This window comes from Octopus sinensis, linkage group LG18 (assembly GCF_006345805.1).
Source record: "Octopus sinensis linkage group LG18, ASM634580v1, whole genome shotgun sequence".
Lineage (NCBI taxonomy): Eukaryota > Metazoa > Mollusca > Cephalopoda > Octopoda > Octopodidae > Octopus > Octopus sinensis.
The window spans coordinates 46,296,791-46,315,866 of record NC_043014.1 but is presented as its reverse complement, the minus strand read 5'-3'; the positions used below and the strand labels follow the sequence as shown (position 1 = coordinate 46,315,866).

The window sequence follows — 19,076 nt, the reverse complement described above, 5'->3', positions numbered from 1 at the left end:
GCTGGGTTAAAAAGTCACATTCAATCACAGCACCAATAACAGTTAAGCTTCGTGCAATGGCCATACTCGATAACGAGGGGGCAGCCATAATGTATGTATGTATGTATGTATATGTGTGTGTGTGTGTGTGTGTGTGTGTGTGTATAAACAAACATATTCATATGTAAATATGTATGCATACACACACACACACACAGTAGACAGTATATACAAAGGGTTCACAACCAGGCTGCTAATAGTGTAAACAGAATTCATATGTAGCATATGCATAAGTCTAGTAATTATTAAGAGCACAGGTGTAAGAGGTTTTCTCAAATGCAAAGGTAGCTCTTTAGAATTAACAGATGGCTTGTGTCACCCAGGTGACATAATTAGCAGTGGAATTAGGTGTACCGAAAAGCATAGTAACTATAGTAAGAATGGGATGGAGAGAAGAAATTTTCAAAGAGCTTTTTGCATCTGCTGATAACAAAGGGTTTCTTTGACAGAGTGAAGGGAAGGGTTATGATGCTTATGTACGAGGTGCAATGCCGCACGGAGTGAAATTGTGGCCCTTGAATACCGAGGGTTTGTGAAGACGGGGAAGAAACGAGACAGACTTGCACTACAGGAAGTGTAGAAGTGTACAATCAGTATGCATGGACAATGGTGTAGGAACGGACTGAGACAAAAACTAGATACTAGAGGAATATGAAGTCATGTGCAAGAGGGGAAAGAAAAACTACATTGGTATGGGCTTATGATGTGTAAGAATGACAGCAGTATTATATATGCATATACATACATATATATATATATATATATATAAATATAAATTTAAAATGAGGGTGAGAAATTAGATATTAATTTAATTAACATCGATTTCACACCAGTGGTCTAGCATATAAAAAAACTGAAGGTTCAGTAAAATTGTATTATATAAATATTAGAGGAAAACCACTATGTGGATACCCATATGCTAGAAATAGATCTGCTATGGTCTTACCACTAAGAAATGTTCTCAAGAAAAAATTATTTTTATTGCTTTTTCTTTTGTCTCGCTCGATTACGCTTTGGTTGTTTTGCTAAATTTTTCTTGAGAACATTTCTTAGTGGTAAGACCAAAGTGGATCTATTTCCAGCATATGGGTGTCCACATAGTGGTTTCCCTCTAATATGTATATTTAAATATATATATATAAAAGTGCTGAGTGCTCAAAGTAGATGGAAACTAGGGATGAGTGAGGCCAAGGAGGCCATGAGACAAAGTGATGAAGACTGATCTTGAGATGCTGAGACTCACGAAAGAGATAAGGGGCTGTGACAATTAACAATATGCAGTTCCTTCCTGAACATGGATGGTGATGGGAACATGAAAACAGAGGTAGTGATGAAGGCCGAGTTGCTCTCAACAACAGCCACCCTGCCTCTACTCACCCTCAACCACCACCAATCTGTCTCTACGACACCCTCTTGCTAATCTGTCATCCACCCTTTCGCAACTGCCCCTCTGCCTCCTTGACACCCTCTCCTCTCTTTTACTATCATTTGCCCTTACATTCACTGCGCCATGTCACCTGTATATGACATAGGATAGCAACTGGATCTCTTTCAGCTCACTCTTGTCACCATCCACAAAACTCTCATCCTTATCGCAATAATTTGGGAAAGGGACGGGAGGGGAGATTTTCACTTCACCATCCTTTCATCCCTCCTTCCCTCTAATTTTCTTATCAACGGCATACATCACCTCCCGGCTTACCATCGCTACTTTCTACAACCTCCCATCAACCAAACACCTGAATGCCACCAAACATGTAGTTCCCATCACTATTTCTCTGCCATTACCCTCCTCCTAAGCACTGTCTCTTCTACGATTTTCTCTCTCTCTCTCTCTTCTCTTCCACCTTCTTTCACTAACAGCACTGTTCCTCCTGTCGCACTTCCATGCCTCTTACCATCCCACCCTACACCCAGCTTATGTCATCTCTCACACTGTTAGAGTAAGGTGAGCGATTTAATCCTGCAGAAGTACAAGGCACCTGGTTAGGGCTGCTGCCACAACAAAATGCACCCGGTACACACTTCAAAGTAGTTGGCATATCGAACAGTGGTAACAATAGAGTCAAGAAGACGACTAAGTCATGCTGGGGGTATGACAACATTTCTGGTGCTAGGGCCAGAATGAAATCCACCCAGTGCACACTTTGAAGTGGTTGTTGTTAGGAAGGGTACCCAACCAAAGAAACCATGCTAATAACTGAGACTGGAGTATGATCCTCCAGCCTGTCCAACTTATATGTCAGTATGGAAAACATACACAAAAATAATAGGAGGTGGGTATGTACAGGCTCCAATCTGATGTGGCGCAGTTTCTACAGCTGGATGCCCTTCCTAACATCAACCACTCCGAGAGTATAGTGGGTGCTTTTATGTGCCACCAGCATGAGGGCCAGTCAGGCTGTACTGGCAACGGCCATGCTCAAATGGAACTCTTTATGTGCCAACTGTTTTTTCATGTGCCACCAGCACAAGTGCCAGTAAGGCGACGCAGGTAATGATCACGCTTGAATGGTGCTTTTTACGTGCCACCGGCACAAAGGCCAGTTTGGTGCTCTGGCAACAATCACGCTTGTAAACATCTTAGTATATATTAATTCACACAAATAGTCACTCATTTATGACTGTTAATTCAAATGTTAAAACTATTCCCTACACTTAATAATTTACTGTGGAGGCGCGTGGCTTAATGGTTAGGGTGTCAGCATCATGATCGTAAGGTTGTGGTTTCGATACCTAGACTGGGCAACACATTGTGTTCTTGAGCAAAACACTTCATTTCACGTTGCTCCAGTCTACTCAGCTGGCAAAAATGAGTAACGCTGCGATGGACTGGCGTCCCGTCCAGCTAGGGAACACATACGCCCTTGAAACCTGGAAACCAGGGCCATGTGCCTGGCTAGGCTTTAAAAGGGCATATTTATTATTATTTTAATAAGTTCAAATCTTAAGCCATAAGTTCAAATCTTAAAAGGGCTCACTATAGTCAACAGAACTGACCCCTCTGTTTATTGGTCCCTATTTATACTGACCCCTGATTGACAAATAACCATGATAGGATTTAAATTCATAATGTTTCTTCTTGCTTTCTATTATCAACTGTCATCATGTAGCTGAAAACTGGGTTTTAGGTTTTACTTGTATTTATACTAAAGAATATGAAGGCATCATATACAAAAAGCAACAAGACAAGCATTACTGGAGGTCAGTATCTGTGTTGTAGAATTGTGATGGTAATACCACCATTCTACATGACAGAAACTGAACTCAAAGCAACGGGGGACGTCTATGTGGTCACACAACCTACTAGAAACAGCAGTCAAATCTCCCTCAATTGTAATCTCACCCATCTTAGAAAAAAAAAAGATACATTGGAAAATGCAGTCCTAGGTTCCCTACACATACAGAAAAAGATGGGAGAGTCATGGCTGGAATGCCTTTTAATCATAGGTCAGTTTGATCAAAGCCGAACTGGAACTAAATAACAACAAGCATCGCAATAGGTTCTGAGCTCAAAATGGACATTCTAAAACTTGCAAGTGAATGCTAAGTGAATGCTAAGTGAATACTAAGTGAATGCTAAGTGAATGTCTATTTGTAACTGAATTTTGTCCACATGTGATGGCAGCAGTTCAGCAAAACCCCACAAGTCAGTAATGCTTCAAACATTGATGAAAGGTGAGACAGAATGGTTTTGTCACTTTGTACATCTCAGATAGGCTCCCTGCTGACAGTATTTCTTTGCCTGTAGAGTTTATCTTGAACCAGCAATGCTCCTCGGTAGCATAACCAGAGGAGGAAGTTCTGAAAGTTAAGAATCCTTGGGCATGAAAATCCTTCCAGAATAGACGAGCCAATTAATTAATTGATTTGCAATGACACTCAGAGTTTCTCCAAGGACATTGGTCATTCTTCCCCACCACTGGTCTTCAGAATGCTAACATGGAAGTCCCACTAGTCATATTGCCTGCTTGACTGGTAAGGGGGTCTGTGAGCCCCTAACAATACCCCAGATGCCAAGTGCTCTGTCTTGGTTTTGTTTGGCCCAGGCCTGGAGCCCTACCACAGAGACAAACTGTGAGGAAACGTGCAGGATGGAGAGCGACTGCACCTGATGCACATCCGAGATGCTGCACCTCACAATGTCTCGAGCCCCTAACAATACTCCAGATGCCAGGTGCTCTGTCTTGGTTTTGTTTGGCCCAGGCCTGGAGCCCTACCACAGAGACAAACTGTGGGGAAACGTGCAGGATGGAGAGTGGCTGCACCTGATGCACATCCAAGATGCTGCAACCTCACAATGTCTCGATGCATCATAAGCCACAACATATCAAGCCTTTTGTACAGACCATTGAAACATCAAAAATAATGACTTAACAAGATTTGGTGAAGGGATCTTTCTTTTACTTCTTTCAGTGATTAGGCTGTGCCCCAGCATGGCCATGGCCTTGAAGAATTTTAAATGAATGACTTAAGCCCAGTACACATACACACACCTTTCTCTTTCACATTCTAGGAATCTTAAAACTTGGTAATCTTAAAACATCACCATCACCGTTATTAGAATCACCACGACCACCACCACCAATACAATTACTATTAAGCCCCCCCACCCATTTACCAAAATGCTAAGGCTGAAGAATGAAAGAATACCTGGTATTCGTAAAACAAAATAGATAAAAAAAAAAACAGAAACAAGGAGTACTCTCTAATTCTGTACAAACTCCTCGGTCTTAAATAATTCGCTGACACCGCTGTCTGACGGGCTCGCAGTTTTGGCCTCTTGGTCATTGATCGGCTCCTCTTCGGGGCTGCCTTGGTCGCGTTGCTCTTGCCACTTCTTCAGTCGGTTGAGCGGGAGCGAGATCACACCTGACAATGTCAGCATCACGCCGCTCATATAAAAAGTGGCGTTCACATCTCCTGTAATATCTTCGAGGTAACCTGCAAGGGAACAAATTTAGACGATAACTAATCCAGATTATCCGACACTTAGTGTAGCGCCACAGCATTCCAACGCCCGGGTGCCAAAAGACAAATAAATAATAATAAAAAAAATAAAATAAAATAAAATATAAAACAAAAAATAGTAAGTTAAAAAAATGGGGTTTTGGATGATAACAGGTTTCTGACATAAACACAAAGTCCTTAATTTTGAGGGGGGGGGGTCAAAAAAGGGCTTGACAGTTGGTTATATTGACCCTGTCAGTACTTGAGTGGGACTGGTACTGTATTTTATTAACCTGGGGAAGGTAGCATTCTAAGTTGACATCAGCAGGGTTTGATCTCAGAAAATATTAAGGGAACATATCTAAATTTTGTGAGTTTCTACCAATTCTACCCTTATACTACTCTTAAAAAAAAAACAGACTGAACAACAACCGATTTTAATGATAAAAATAATAAAGTCTGTGGCAATTTTTAATAATAAGTTTAAGTCCAGAAATTTGACAGGAGGTAGGGTTTAGTCAATTAAACCAACTCCAGCTTTTACAGTGCTTTATTTTATTGACCTGGAAGGGTGAATGCTAAAGCTGACTGTGGGAAGATTTGAAATCTTGAAATACAAAATCCATAGTGTAAAAGAGAAAGAGGCCATGGAAAATAATAGCAGACATGAAATGAGGAGATCCCACTAAAAGAATGGTCACCTACAATGAACTAAGGAACCGTACAGAACCAAGGTTACTCTGGCTATCAAGGATAAGTCCAGTTGTGTTCTCTGAGCTGTAAGTACATGCAACGAGTAGGTCGATTCTTTTGGACCTACTCCACTCCCTTACTACCCTCACCCGCCTTTCAGAAAATTTACTGGACTAGCAAAGGTCCTTCTTCTCATCTTACTCTCAAAGTGGAGTTTGGTTATATTGACGCTGTCACAGGCAAAAGAATAAAATGTCTGTGTTCAACAGTTCTTTCAAACTTGCCCACATCATCATCATCATCATCGTTTAGCATCCGCTTTCCCTGCTAGCATGGGTTGGACGGTTCAACTGGGGTCTGGGAAGCCAGGAGGTTGCACCAGGCTCCAGTCTGATCTGGCAGTGTTCCTAACGCCAACCACTCCGTGAGTGTAGTGGGTGCTTTTTACGTGCCATCGGCACAGGTGCCAGACGAGGCTGGCAAATGGCCACGATTAGATGGCGCTTTTTATGTGCCACCAGCACAGGTGCCAAGGGAGGCTGGCAAATGGCCACGATCGGATGGTGCTTTTTATGTGCATGGGTTCTGCTCTTTTTGTATCGGTTGAGTTCCCTTGGCTGCTATAGATAAGGTTGGACAATTATGCTGATAGCAGCTGTTGGGCCAGAGACACTTGTCCACAACTCTCCTCTGGTCTCAAGACAGTGGGCCTGTCCCTTTTCTTAATGGCATGTTAGCTTTGGAGAGTACTTGGTTCTTAGGGTTGTCTCTTCTCATACACAGAGCTTGTCTTAATTACCATTTGGTAATAGTGATATATTCTCTAAATGCAGATATCGTTTTAATAAACGAAAATTTTATGTTGTATAGTATTTGATATACCTGTATTTGCCTGTTGTTTGAGTGCATACTGTTAACCACTCTTTTTCTTCCATCTCCTGTTTCTTTTTATTTAAACTGTACCCAATAGTTCCCTATTCTTCTCTATGCTCCATCTACACTCTATTGACAAGAGAATGGAGAACTGCTACTTGAAGTCGCAGACCAACTTAATTTATCGACCCTGAAAGGATGAAAGGCTAAGTCGACGTCGGCGGAATTTGAACTCAGAACGTTAAGACAGACAAAATACCGCTACGTATTACGCCCGGTGTGCTAACGTTTCTGCCAGTTCGCCGTCTTTTAAAGTTCTTTCAAACTTACCCACGTCTGTCTTAACGTTCTGAGTTCAAATTCCACCGACGTCGACTTAGCCTTTCATCCTTTCGGGGTCGATAAATTAAGTTGGTCTGTGCTGAAGGAGAATCCTTTGAATTATTGACACCTTACCTCATTAGCCCCAGGTGCTAGTGACACTAAAAGGAGGTGATCTTGCTTGCTTTTCCACTAGCAACCAAAGCACATAAAGCAGTATATGCTAAAAGATCTTTGCTCAGAAACATGATAAAATATCTGCAGGGCATTTGATTTCACAATCTTATGATAAGGGGACAGCATTTTTACTCACTTAGGTATTTCAACTCTAAAGTAATAAATTATAGAAAAGGAAGTGAGGGAAAAACAAAACAAAAAAAAAAAACATTGAAGCATAAGAAGCATTCTTAAGGTTCTTAGGGCCCTCCCCACTGAGGTAATATCAAGGTCCCTCCCCACTGAGATATTATTAAGATCCACCCTCAGAGTGGCATTTACAAGGATCCTCCCCACAGAGATATTCTCAAGGACCCTCCCCACAGTGACATTCTCAAGGTCCCTCCTCAAAGCAGCATTCTCAAGGACCCTCCCCACAGAGAACAGAGACATTCTCAAGGACCCTCCCCACAGAGACATTCTCAAGGACCCTCCCCACAGTGGCATTCTCAAAGTCACTCCTTAAAGTGGTATTCTCAAGGTCCCTCCCCACAGAGAGGACCCTCCCACAGTGGCATTTCTCAAAGTCCCTCCTCAATTTAGCATTATCAAGGTCCCTCCTCAAAGTGATATTGTGGTATTCTCAAAGTCCTTCCTCACAGTGGCATTATCAAGCTCCCTCCATGAAGGGCTATTCTCAAGGTCCCACCCCACAATGGCAATACCAAAATCTTTTCCTACAGCATTTTGATCCTCCCCACAGTGGTCTTATTATAGCCCCTCCTTACAGAGGTATTGCCCTCTCCCTCCCTACTGAAGTTACACTACATTTAAAATGGGTTTTATCTATCATCATCATCATCACTAGATGTCTTACTACTGGATTTGTACATAGTCCCATCATGAAGTCAAACCAAAAACCATTTTTTTTCTTCGAATTAAGCATCTAAATGCCTGACATGAGGTCTTGTTAATAAGATTACAATTGTTCAGATTATCAACTCCATCTCTAGCGATTGAACAGTTCTTCAAATTTACATTTTCAAAATATATTTCAATTGGTTTGATCTTTGATCACTGCCAGGTGTCTTTATCCTGGATATATATACAAGTGGGTTGGCAGTAGCTGAGTCCGTTACTGTATTTATTTTGAGATGCTCTGTGTTTCTTTCAATTACTTTACATATAACAAAGAATTTAATAAAATAACTTAGTTATCATTCAGCTAGTGTTAGGAACATAAATTGTGACTAAGGTTTGGTGGAAGATTTCAATTTAAAACTTATGAAAACAAGACATTTGTACTACAGAGCCAGAAGTGGTTTCAGCTGGGTTGGTATTAAAAGGGTTAAGAATTATTTCTCTATTATATATTTAATCCATTCGTTACTGTATTTATTTTGAGATGCTCTGTGTTTCTTTCAATTACTTTTAAATATAACAAAGAATTTAGTAAAATAACTTAGTTATCATTAAGCTAGTGTTAGGAACATAAATTGTGACTAAGGTTTGGTGGAAGATTTTAATTTAACACTTATGAAAACAAGACATTTGTACTCAGAGCTAGAACTGGTTTCAGCCGGGTTGGTAACGAAAGGGTTAATGGACCACTGAGGTATTCTCTTTGGGCCATGGAAACTTTTTTGAAAAACTTTTTCAAATCAAATACATTTGTGAGCCACTGGATTGTTGATGGCTTTTAGATTGTCTTTTGTGTTTAACTTTTGCTTATAATAAATACAACCAGAGATTGAAGTGGGGGTATGGATATGCAAAGATATTTTTATATGTAAGGTATGATATAATTAATATACCATGTAGGCCATGGAGCAAATATGAAAACATGTAAAAACATCACAAGTTGCTGGTCTTTGATGCACATAGTCCCAGACTGGATTTGGACTACTTTGAGGTCATCTATTTTCACCATTCATTTTGGTAACTTATGCTTTGACCAGTGGAGGTGTATGGTGTATTTGTTGGGGTGTTGGACTCATGATTGTAAGATTGTGGTTTCAGTTCCTGGACTGGGCGATGTGTTGTTGGTCAAAGCACTATATTTTCTGTTGCTCCAGTCCACTCAGCCGGGGAAAAAGAATAATCCTGTGATGGACTAGCATCCCATCCAGGGGGGAGTATATACGTCAGTGAAACTAGCCCTATACTCCTTACGGGGTAATGTGGACTGACTATGCTTTGACCAGGTTACATGCCTTCACAAGCACATAACTTAGTGGTTAGAACGTTGTGCTCATGATCATAAGACCACAGGTTCAATTCCAGGACCGGGCAGCACATTGTGAACTTCAGCAATGCACATTTCATTTCACACTGCTCCAGTCTGCTCAGCTGAAAATTCTAACCAGTCTAGAGCTGACATGGCCCTTTGTCACTTCCAGCTGTCATGTCCTCAATGTTCTGCTGGGTCAAGGGTGGGATGGCTGAGAGGGTATCTGTGTCTGCTCATGATAAGACAGGCACCTAAGATAGATAGTGAAAGAAGAGTACAAGTTACCAGGTCATACTCGCTTACATGCAACGAGTATATATATATATATATTATATAATATATATATATATATATATATATATAAAGGCGCGCTGGCAGAACATTAGCGCGCCGGACGAAATTCTTAGCGATGTTGGCGAACAATTACAAGCATGAGGGAACGAGGGATTAAGTAGGGTTGCTATAGCAACCATTACTGTTTAGCCCCAGGTCAACCTTGTTCGAGTAGAACACGTATATGTATGATCAAAGATATTTCAATCTTGACCATCTTGTCAATTTCCATTTTTTTTTTCTTTTAAATTTTCCAGATTCACGCAATATTTTTTTTTTTAAGATAGTAAGATTATATATAATTAGAAAGGGATTTGGCATCTATTTCTAGCAGGCTTGGGTATCCATGTAGAGGCTCCCTCGTTGACTACATGGAGCAAGATCATAGGAAATGGGTACATCTATTATATAAGGGGGTTATGTGGTATGCATGAAGGAAAATGGTAATTAGCACTGGAAGGGTAAATGAGAAACAGAACAATGTCAGGAGTTATGTCTACATCAAAGGCATCAGAGCAAATAAGCCAAGAACTTGTGAACCAATGAGAAACACGCTGGCAATCTAAACCATCTGCTATTATATATCCAAATGTCTTTACCTATTGTGTGTGTGTGTGTGTGTGTGTATGTGTGTGTGATGTGTATATTATATATATATACACATAGATACATATATTTATCTATTGTATATTTGTATATATATATATTATAGTATATATATATATATATATCTGTTATATATATTTATCTATTGTATATATATATATATATACATATCTGTTATATATATTTATCTATTGTATATTTGTATATATATATATCTTTTATATATATTTATCATGATGTTGGCGAATAGATGATATTTATCTATTGTATATTTGTATATATATATATCTGTTATATTTGTTTTATCTATTGTATATTTGTATATATATATATATCTGTTATGTATATTTATCTATTGTATATTTGTATATATATATATCTGTTATGTATATTTATCTATTGTATATTTGTATATATATATATCTGTTATGTATATTTATCTATTGTATATTTGTATATATATATATCTGTTATGTATATTTATCTATTGTATATTTGTATATATATATATCTGTTATGTATATTTATCTATTGTATATTTGTTGTATATATAATATCTGTTATGTATATTTATCTATTGTATATTTGTATATATATATATCTGTTATGTATATTTATCTATTGTATATTTGTGTATATATATATATATATATATATATATATATATATATCTGTTTATATATATTTATCTATTATATATCTTATACACAACTCTTAAACCTCTATCTATATATTTTATCCTCTGGCCCTCTCTCTGCTACTTATATATATATTTCAATGGTCACCTTTTTATCTGTCTATCTATCCACATCTGGCTATTCCGCTCTTGTGATATATATATTATATAATATATATATAATATATATATTATATATATATATATACATACACACACAACATAGAATTATTTCCAATAAAGATCACGAGAAGAGGGTCACTCACCTCCTAGTGGTAGTCCTGCCATTGTGGCAATACCTTGGAAAAGCGTAAGTAATCCAAACGATTTGGTCAGTTGACCCAAGCCGAGTAGATCCACAAGTAAAACGGACCTCAGTGAGACAAAGGCAGCTGCAAAAAAAAAGCAAAAAAAAAAAAAAAGAAAAGAAAAGCAAAATTAAATTAAATATCACAAAAAGTGGAAAAACAAAAAAAATTTAAAAAAGAAAGTATTTGAACCTTAGAACCACCGATAGAATAAGTACTAGGCTTACAAAGAATAAGTCCTGGGGGCCGATTAGTTTCGATTAAAGGCGGTGCTCCAGCATGGCCGCAGTCATATGACTTTAAACAAGTAAAAGAATAAAAGCATAATAAAACAAACAATAAAAAGAAAAGACGAAATGAGGAGAAGGGGCAATTGGACCTCCGTCCCCTACTTACCCACTCCAAGACCATAGATGCCGCTGTAGATATTGAGCGTGGTCTTGTCTTTGAGAAACGGGCAGAAGATGGTGCACAATCCTACCATTATGAGTGCTGTGTTGTTGATGTGTAGCGCACCGAAGACTGGACGGTCAGCCAGAAAACCTGAGAGTAGCCGTCCAACAATGTTCGTAACACCGCTGACCGACACGAGGTATGATGATTCCTGGCTGTTCATGCCAATTTGCTGGGCCAATGCGGGCAAATAGACAACCGGGATGAAAAAACCTGGGAACGAGAAATATATATGTTTTTTTATTTATGTTTTCTATCTTTGTTTTTTTTTTATATAGCTATAGAAGTAAGAGGTAGTAATGATGTTGATGGTGGTGGTGGTGGTAGTGCTGGTTGTGGTCTTGGTGGTGGTGGTGGTGGTGGTGGCAGAGAAGGTGGTGATAATAGAGGTGAGGATGATGGTGATGATAGTGGTGATGGTGGTGGTGGTGGTAGTAATGATAAAGTTGGTGATGGTGGTGGTAACAGCAGAAGTGGGTGATGGTGCTGGTTGAGGTCTTGGTGGTGATGGTGGCAGAGAAGGTGGTGATACAGAGGTGAGGATGATGGTAATGATAGTGGTGATGGTGGTGGTAGTAATAATAAAGATGGTGATGGTGGTGGTAACAGCAGAAGTGGGTGGTGGTGGTGGTCTTGGTGGTGCTGGTGGCAGAGAAGGTGGTGATAATAGAGGTGGGGATGATGGTAATGATAGTGGTGATGGTGGTGGTAGTAATAATAAAGATGGTGATGGTGGTGGTAACAGCAGAAGTGGGTGGTGGTGGTGATGGTTGTGGTCTTGGTGGTGGTGGCAGAGAAGGTGGTGATGCAGAGGTGAGGATGATGGTGATGATAGTAGTGATGGTGGTGGTAGTAATGATAAAGATGGTGATGGTGGTGGTAACAGCAGAAGTGGGTGGTGGTGCCGGTTGTGGTGCTACTTGTGATCTTGGTGGTGATGGTGGTGGTGGTGGCAGAGAAGGTGGTAATAATAGAGGTGAGGATGACGGTGGTAGTAGTAATGATAAAGATGGTGGTGGTGATGGTGGTGGTAACACCAGAAGTGGGTGGCGGTGCTAGTTGTGGTCTTGGTGGTAGTGGCAGAGAAGGTGGTGATACAGAGGTGAGGATGATGGTGAAGATAGTGGTGATGGTGGTGGTAGTAATGATAAAGATGGTGATGGTGGTGGTAGTAGTAATGATAAAGATGGTGGTGGTGGTGGTGGTAACAGCAGAAGTGGGTGGTGGTGCTAGTTGTGGTCTTGGTGGTGGTGGCAGAGAAGGTGGTGATACAGAGGTGAGGATGATGGTGATGATAGTGGTGATGGTGGTGGTAGTAATGATAAAGATGGTGATGGTGGTGGTAACAGCAGAAGTGGGTAGTGGTGATGGTGATGGTTGTGGTACTACTTGTGGTCTTGGTGGTGGCGGCAGAGAAGGTGGTGATAATGGTGATGATAGTGGTGATGGTGGTGGTAACAGCAGAAGTGGGAATGCTGGTAGCAGTAGTCGTTATAATGGTAAGAAAGCTTATGACAGTATTGGTGGTGAGCGGTAGTCTTGGTAGTGGTGGTGTTGGTAGTGCTTGTAGCAATAGTAATGTGTGTTGTTGCAATGGTGACTGAGCCGTTTGTCAGTGGTGGTAGTGTCAGCATTTAGTAAAAGAGACAGCAAATGATGACAAAAAAAAAAAAAAAAAAACCAACTTACCTAACATGCTAAGAAATGTAGAGAGAAGCAAAACACAGAACGTCAAATTTCGGAATAGTGACAGATCAATTATTTCCTGGAACATCTGTAGAAGTTTTCTTGAGTGTCCATTGTTTTCGTAAATGCTTTCCAAACTTCGAATACTGGCCTGGAATTTAGCAATGCTAACAATACTGGAGCCCATAAGGCAAGGTGGTAAATCACTGTTACAATTGTAAAGATAACATTTGGGGGGGTCTTCCTGGTTTGATGTGTTAATAGTCTGTCGGCTTTCGCACCTGCTTTCGCATGGGCTCGCCGACGTGCTGTTCACAGCCGATGCCTCAGCCGAGGGCGTGTTTATCTCAATACGCGAGTCACTGACGCCGACATAACTGAGGCTACGAGTGCTCAATGAGCCCTCCTCAGAGAGTTTGTCCCAAGGGTCCTCAGGCGTGAGGGAATCACAACTTTTCGCTTTGGGCATAAGGGACACACTGTTCGTGATCAGCTTGTTGCTTTCAGGAATGTCCATCGAGTGGATAGCTGGGACAGCAGGGGGTTTCAGCAAGTTTGAGCTCATGGGTTTCGTAGTCGTGCCATCCACCCTAAAGGACTCGACAACTATGTTTTGTGGTAGCAGGCTGCTCCTGCTGGGGCACTTTGAACTGTGTGGGCTCCTCGACCGCTGAAAGTAGGATGCAATACTGCTACGGTTGGAGCCGATACAATCCAATTTGATGAGACGGTTGTCGTTGGTGATGATACAGTTGTCGAGAGATCCGTTAGATATGGTACGCTGTCGCTTTTTCTCCTCAATGAGGGCTCGCATGATCGAGCCCCGTGCGACGAAGCCCCGTTTCATCCGCTTCGTCTGTGGACGGACCGGACGAAAAAGGGCTCCGCACACGGCACAGTTGAGTATCAGTCCTGATATGATTATCACACAGTCTTGCCAGTTGTACTTCTGCAGCAAGTACTCAGTAAGAGGTGGGAAGATAAAAGTACCGAGACCCATTCCACAAACTGCAACCCCTGTAGCAAAAGCTCGTTTTTTCTCAAACCAATACCCGATTATCACAATTGAAGGAAGGTAGATAAATCCAAATCCGATGCCTGCAAAGAGAAAAAAAACAGAAAACTTTAATTAAAAGCCATATTTCTTTTTCATGAAAAAAATTACATATAATAATTTGGTGCAGGCATGGCTGTGTGGTTAAGAAGCTTGTTTCCAAACCATGTGGGCTCAGGTTCAGTCCCACTGAGTGACACCTTGGTATGTACATATTTGTGTGTGTGTTTGTCCCTCCAGCATCGCTTGACAACCGATGCTGGTGTGTTTACGTCCCCGTAACTTAGCGGTTCGGCAAAAAAGACCGATAGAATAAGTACTAGGCTTACAAAGAATAAGTCATGGGGTCGATTTGCTCGATTATAGGCGGTGCTCCAGCATGGCTGCAGTCAAATGACTGAAACTAGTAAAAGAGTAAATGTCTCTCCTGAAGACGTCTCAAAACTCCTGGAATACCCCATGTACTTACCATCTTTTATTCTCCAGACACTGCTACTGTATGGCTACTCCAACCCTAACTGAACCATCTATACACCTGGCTCAACCAAATCCAGTCTTCTTTCTTACCATCACCATTCAGAGAACTTCTAATACAACCAACCATCAAGAATATTAACATACTCTCCTCTGAGAAACCCATATACAAAAGACAAAAATTTTAGGAGTTACTCTGACGAAAATAAATTTAAGACTGATGATAAATGTTCTATTTCTTACAAAATATTTTGTTACTAACACCATATTTTGGCAAAAAAATTTGCATACATATTACATGGTCTTAAAACTAATTTTGCCGGTAAATTTGAAACGTTTATATTAATTTAGCATTAGAATTCTTCAAGTTGTATAAAAATAGTTATTGTGTCACATCATTCGAAAGAGAAATAAATTCTGCAAAAGGTATAAAAGATAAAGATAATTTGTATGGTGTTAGTAACAAAATATTTTGTAAGAAATAGAACTTTTATCATCGGTCTTAAATTTATTTTCGAAGTGGCTGTTGAGTCGCAGGAGTGGCTCTGTGGTAAGTAGCTTGCTTACCAAATACATGGTTCCGGGTTCAGTCCCACTGCGTGGCACCTCGGGCAAGGGTCTTCTACTATAGCCTCGGGCTGACCAAAGCCTTGTGAGTGAATTTGGTAGACGGAAACTGAAAGAAGCCCGTCGTATATATATATATGTGTGTGTGCGTGTATGTTTGTGTGTCTGTGTTTGTCCCCCTAGCATTGCTTGACCATCGATACTGGTGTGTTTACGTTCCCGTCACTTAGCGGTTTGGCAAAAGAGACCAATAGAATAAGTACTGGGCTTACAAAAGAATAAGTCCCGGGGTCGAGTTGCTCGACTAAAGGCAGTGCTCCAGCATGGCCGCAGTCAACTGACTGAAACAAGTAAAAGAGTAAAAGCGTAAGAGGTCTTAAATTTATTTTCGCCAGTATACATACACACTGTGTAATATCTTTCATAAAATACATAAACAGAAGACTTGGTTGAGAGAGGAAAACAACACAGACATTTTACAGCAATCACAAGTAAAACAAATGACACGGACGCCAGTCAGGCGACGCTGGCAACGGCCACATTTGGATGGTGCTTTTTACATGCCACTGTCACGGGTATCACAACTACAATTTCCATTTGATTTTTATTTTGATGTTGATGTACTTGACTCAATAGGTCTCCTCAAGCACAAAAACACAGACACACACACAACACAATCGCTTCAAAACACACACACACACACACACAATCACATCAAACACACAATCACATCAAACACACAATCACATCAAACACACAATCACATCAAACACACAATCACATCAACACACAATCACATCAATACACACACACACACACAGAACAACAATAAACAAACATGGCCACAGCTCGTGAGCTGAAACTAGATAAAATAAAAAATAAATAAAACAAACACATAAACCGCCACCACCACTACCATCCCCATGCCCATCACCACTTACCTCCCAGAATTCCATAGGTCACTATCAACATCTGGATGCTGGATGAAAAACTACTAATAAAAAATGCAGCCGCTGCAAAGATACTGCCAGCAATGGTAACCTTACGACATCCATATTTCGTGGCCAGTGTACTTGCAAAAGGACCTGGAAAAATATCAAAACAAAACAAACAGCAATAAATGGTGAGGAAACTTGTGGCAGGAAGAAAGGGTAACAATATTTTTGTCGAGGACATAGATTTGGTTAAGAATCCTGTCTGTGTTCAAGGGGTCTATATCATCATCATCATCATTTGGCGTCCGTTTTCCATGCTAGCATGGGTTGGACGGTTCAACTGGGGTCTGTGAAGCCAGAAGGCTGCACCAGGCTCCAGTCTAATCTGGCAGTGTTTCTACGGCTGGATGCCCTTCCTAACGCCAACCACTCCGTGAGTGTAGTGGGTGCTTTTTACGTGCCACCGGCACAGGTGCCAGACAGAGCTGGCAAACGGCCACAAACGGATGGTGCTTTTATGTGCCACCGGCACGGAGGCCAGGCGAGGCTGGCAACGGACACGAACGGATGGTGCTTTTACGTGCCACCGGCACGGAGGCCAGGCGAGGCTGGCAACGGACACGAATGGATGGTGCTTTTACGTGCCACCGTATATATAACTAATGGAATCTTCTATACGTCTGTAGGAAATGAGGTTGGCACTAGTTGGTTGCCTCACAATTCCTTACATACTTGTAGAAAGGAAAATAGCAGGAATAAGAATATTCATCATCATCATCATCATCATCATTGTTTAACGTCCGCTTTCCATGCTAGCATGGGTTGGACGATTTTGACTGAGGTCTGGCGAACCAGATGCGTGTGTGTATTTGTGTGTGCAAACATCTGTGTGTATGCCTTTGTGTTTATTCCTTTACTGCAACATGGCTGTAGTTCAATGACTGAAACAAGTGAAAAAGAATGAATATAATATATATATATATATATATATTATATATATATATATAGGCGCAGGAGTGGCTGTGTGGTAAGTAGCTTCTTTACCAACCCAACCACATGGTTCCGGGTTCAGTCCCACTGCGTGGCACCTTGGGCAAGTGTCCTCTACTATAGCCTCGGGCCGACCAAAGTGGATTTGGTAGACGGAACTGAAAGAAGCCCGTCGTATATATGTATGTATGTATGTATGTATGTATATAATTATATATATATATATATATAAATAAATGCGTGTGTGTGTTTGTCCCCCTAGCATTGCTTGACAACCGATGCTGGTGTGTATACGTCCCCGTTACTTAGCGCTTCGGCAAAAGAGACCGATAGAAAAAGTACTGGGCTTACAAAAGAATAAGACCCGGGGTCGAGTTGCTCGATTAAAGGCGGTGCTCCAGCATGGCCGCAGTCAAATGATTGAAACAAGTAAAAGAGTAAAGAGTAAGAATATATATAAAATTGAACAAGGGTAGAAATTGATATTAATCAATTAAAACCAGTGGCCCAGCATTAAAAAAATTCGAAGATTAAAATGTTTTTTACATGCAAAATTTAAAGGACTGACCACTAAATGTGGACGGTCAATATGCTAGATATAGACGTCAAAATCGCTTTTTTCCACGAAGAATGTGTTCTCAAGAGAACAGTGATTTTGACGTCTATATCTAACATATTGACCGTCGATTTTAGTGGTCAGTCCTTTAAATTTTGTGTATATATATATATATATATATATATATATATATATAGATAGATAGATAGATAGATGGACAGACACATAGATATGACTTACCAATCATGAGGTAACTGCCTGTTAACAGAGAGCCAATCAGGGTCGATGCTGTTGCCGTGACACCAAAGTGGTCCTCAAAGACTTGCTTTATCGACCCATACGAAAGACATATCCCGTCCACAATCACATTGCAAAGGAACGAAGCGAAGGTCACGACCCAACCCCAGCCGCCGTCCGGTGGTTCAATGATTTGGGGCCTTGGCTGTTCATGACCAGACACCCTAATAGGTGTGGCAGGATCTTTTCCCTTGTCCTTTGGTTTCATCATGGTCATCTTCTGACTCCGATAACGTGATGTATAGGGTCCAGCTCGGAAGCCAGATTGACCAGTGAGGGAGGGGTCGGGGCTGCCACACACCTAGGTCACACCTGTAACAAATAAGAAGAAAAAAAAACAAAGATTAACATATGTTTTAAAAGGGAGCAAAGACAAAAAAAGAGAATAGGTACATACCCCCCCACACACGTATATATATGAATGAGGTGGGGGTTAAAAAGTTCCTGGCCCTTGGGTTAAATGAAAATAGAAGGGCCAATTAATTATGATTTTATTCAACACTAGCAGTATTGCCCGACTTTGCAAAATGGTCACATTTAATTCAAAGCGTTAAAAATGTTATGAAAACAATTGGTATGTGTTCACAAAGTCCAAACGATTAATACAAAAAAACCCTCTGGCCTTCGTGCCGGTGGCACGTTAGGCACACCATTCCAGCGTGATCGTTACCGCATCGCCTTACTAGCACTTGTGCTGGTAGCATGTGAAACATTCGAGCGAGGATGTTGCCAGTGCCGCTGGACTGGCTCCTGTGCAGGTGGCACGTAAAAAGCACCATTTGGACGTGGCTGTTGCCAGTACCACCTAACTGGCCCTCATGCCGGTGGCACGTAAAAGTACCCACTACACTCTCGGAGTGGTTGGCATTAGGAAGGGCA

General features: G+C 40.8%; 1 protein-coding gene across 4 annotated transcripts in view; it reads right to left on the bottom strand.

Annotated features, from left to right (window-relative positions):
* The window catches only part of LOC115221672 (monocarboxylate transporter 13-like), a 25,044-nt gene extending 6,534 nt beyond the window's left edge, over positions 1-18,510 (bottom strand). Inside the window, exons 1-6 of one of the 4 annotated variants that reach the window (XR_003882642.2) lie at positions 18,141-18,510; positions 16,361-16,504; positions 13,328-14,422; positions 11,582-11,851; positions 11,144-11,269; positions 4,693-4,983 (exon numbers count right to left, since the gene is read on the bottom strand). Coding sequence is in view for 3 of the 4 variants with exons in the window: in XM_029791875.2 (XP_029647735.1) it covers positions 4,748-4,983; positions 11,144-11,269; positions 11,582-11,851; positions 13,328-14,422; positions 16,361-16,504; positions 18,141-18,414 (2,145 nt within the window). In the remaining variant the exon portion in view is untranslated. The remainder of the gene's footprint in view (positions 1-4,692; positions 4,984-11,143; positions 11,270-11,581; positions 11,852-13,327; positions 14,423-16,360; positions 16,505-18,140) is intronic. The other 3 variants (XM_029791875.2, XM_036510980.1, XM_029791874.2) reach the window with 3 other exon arrangements.
* Between the last annotated feature and the right edge of the window lie 566 nt (positions 18,511-19,076).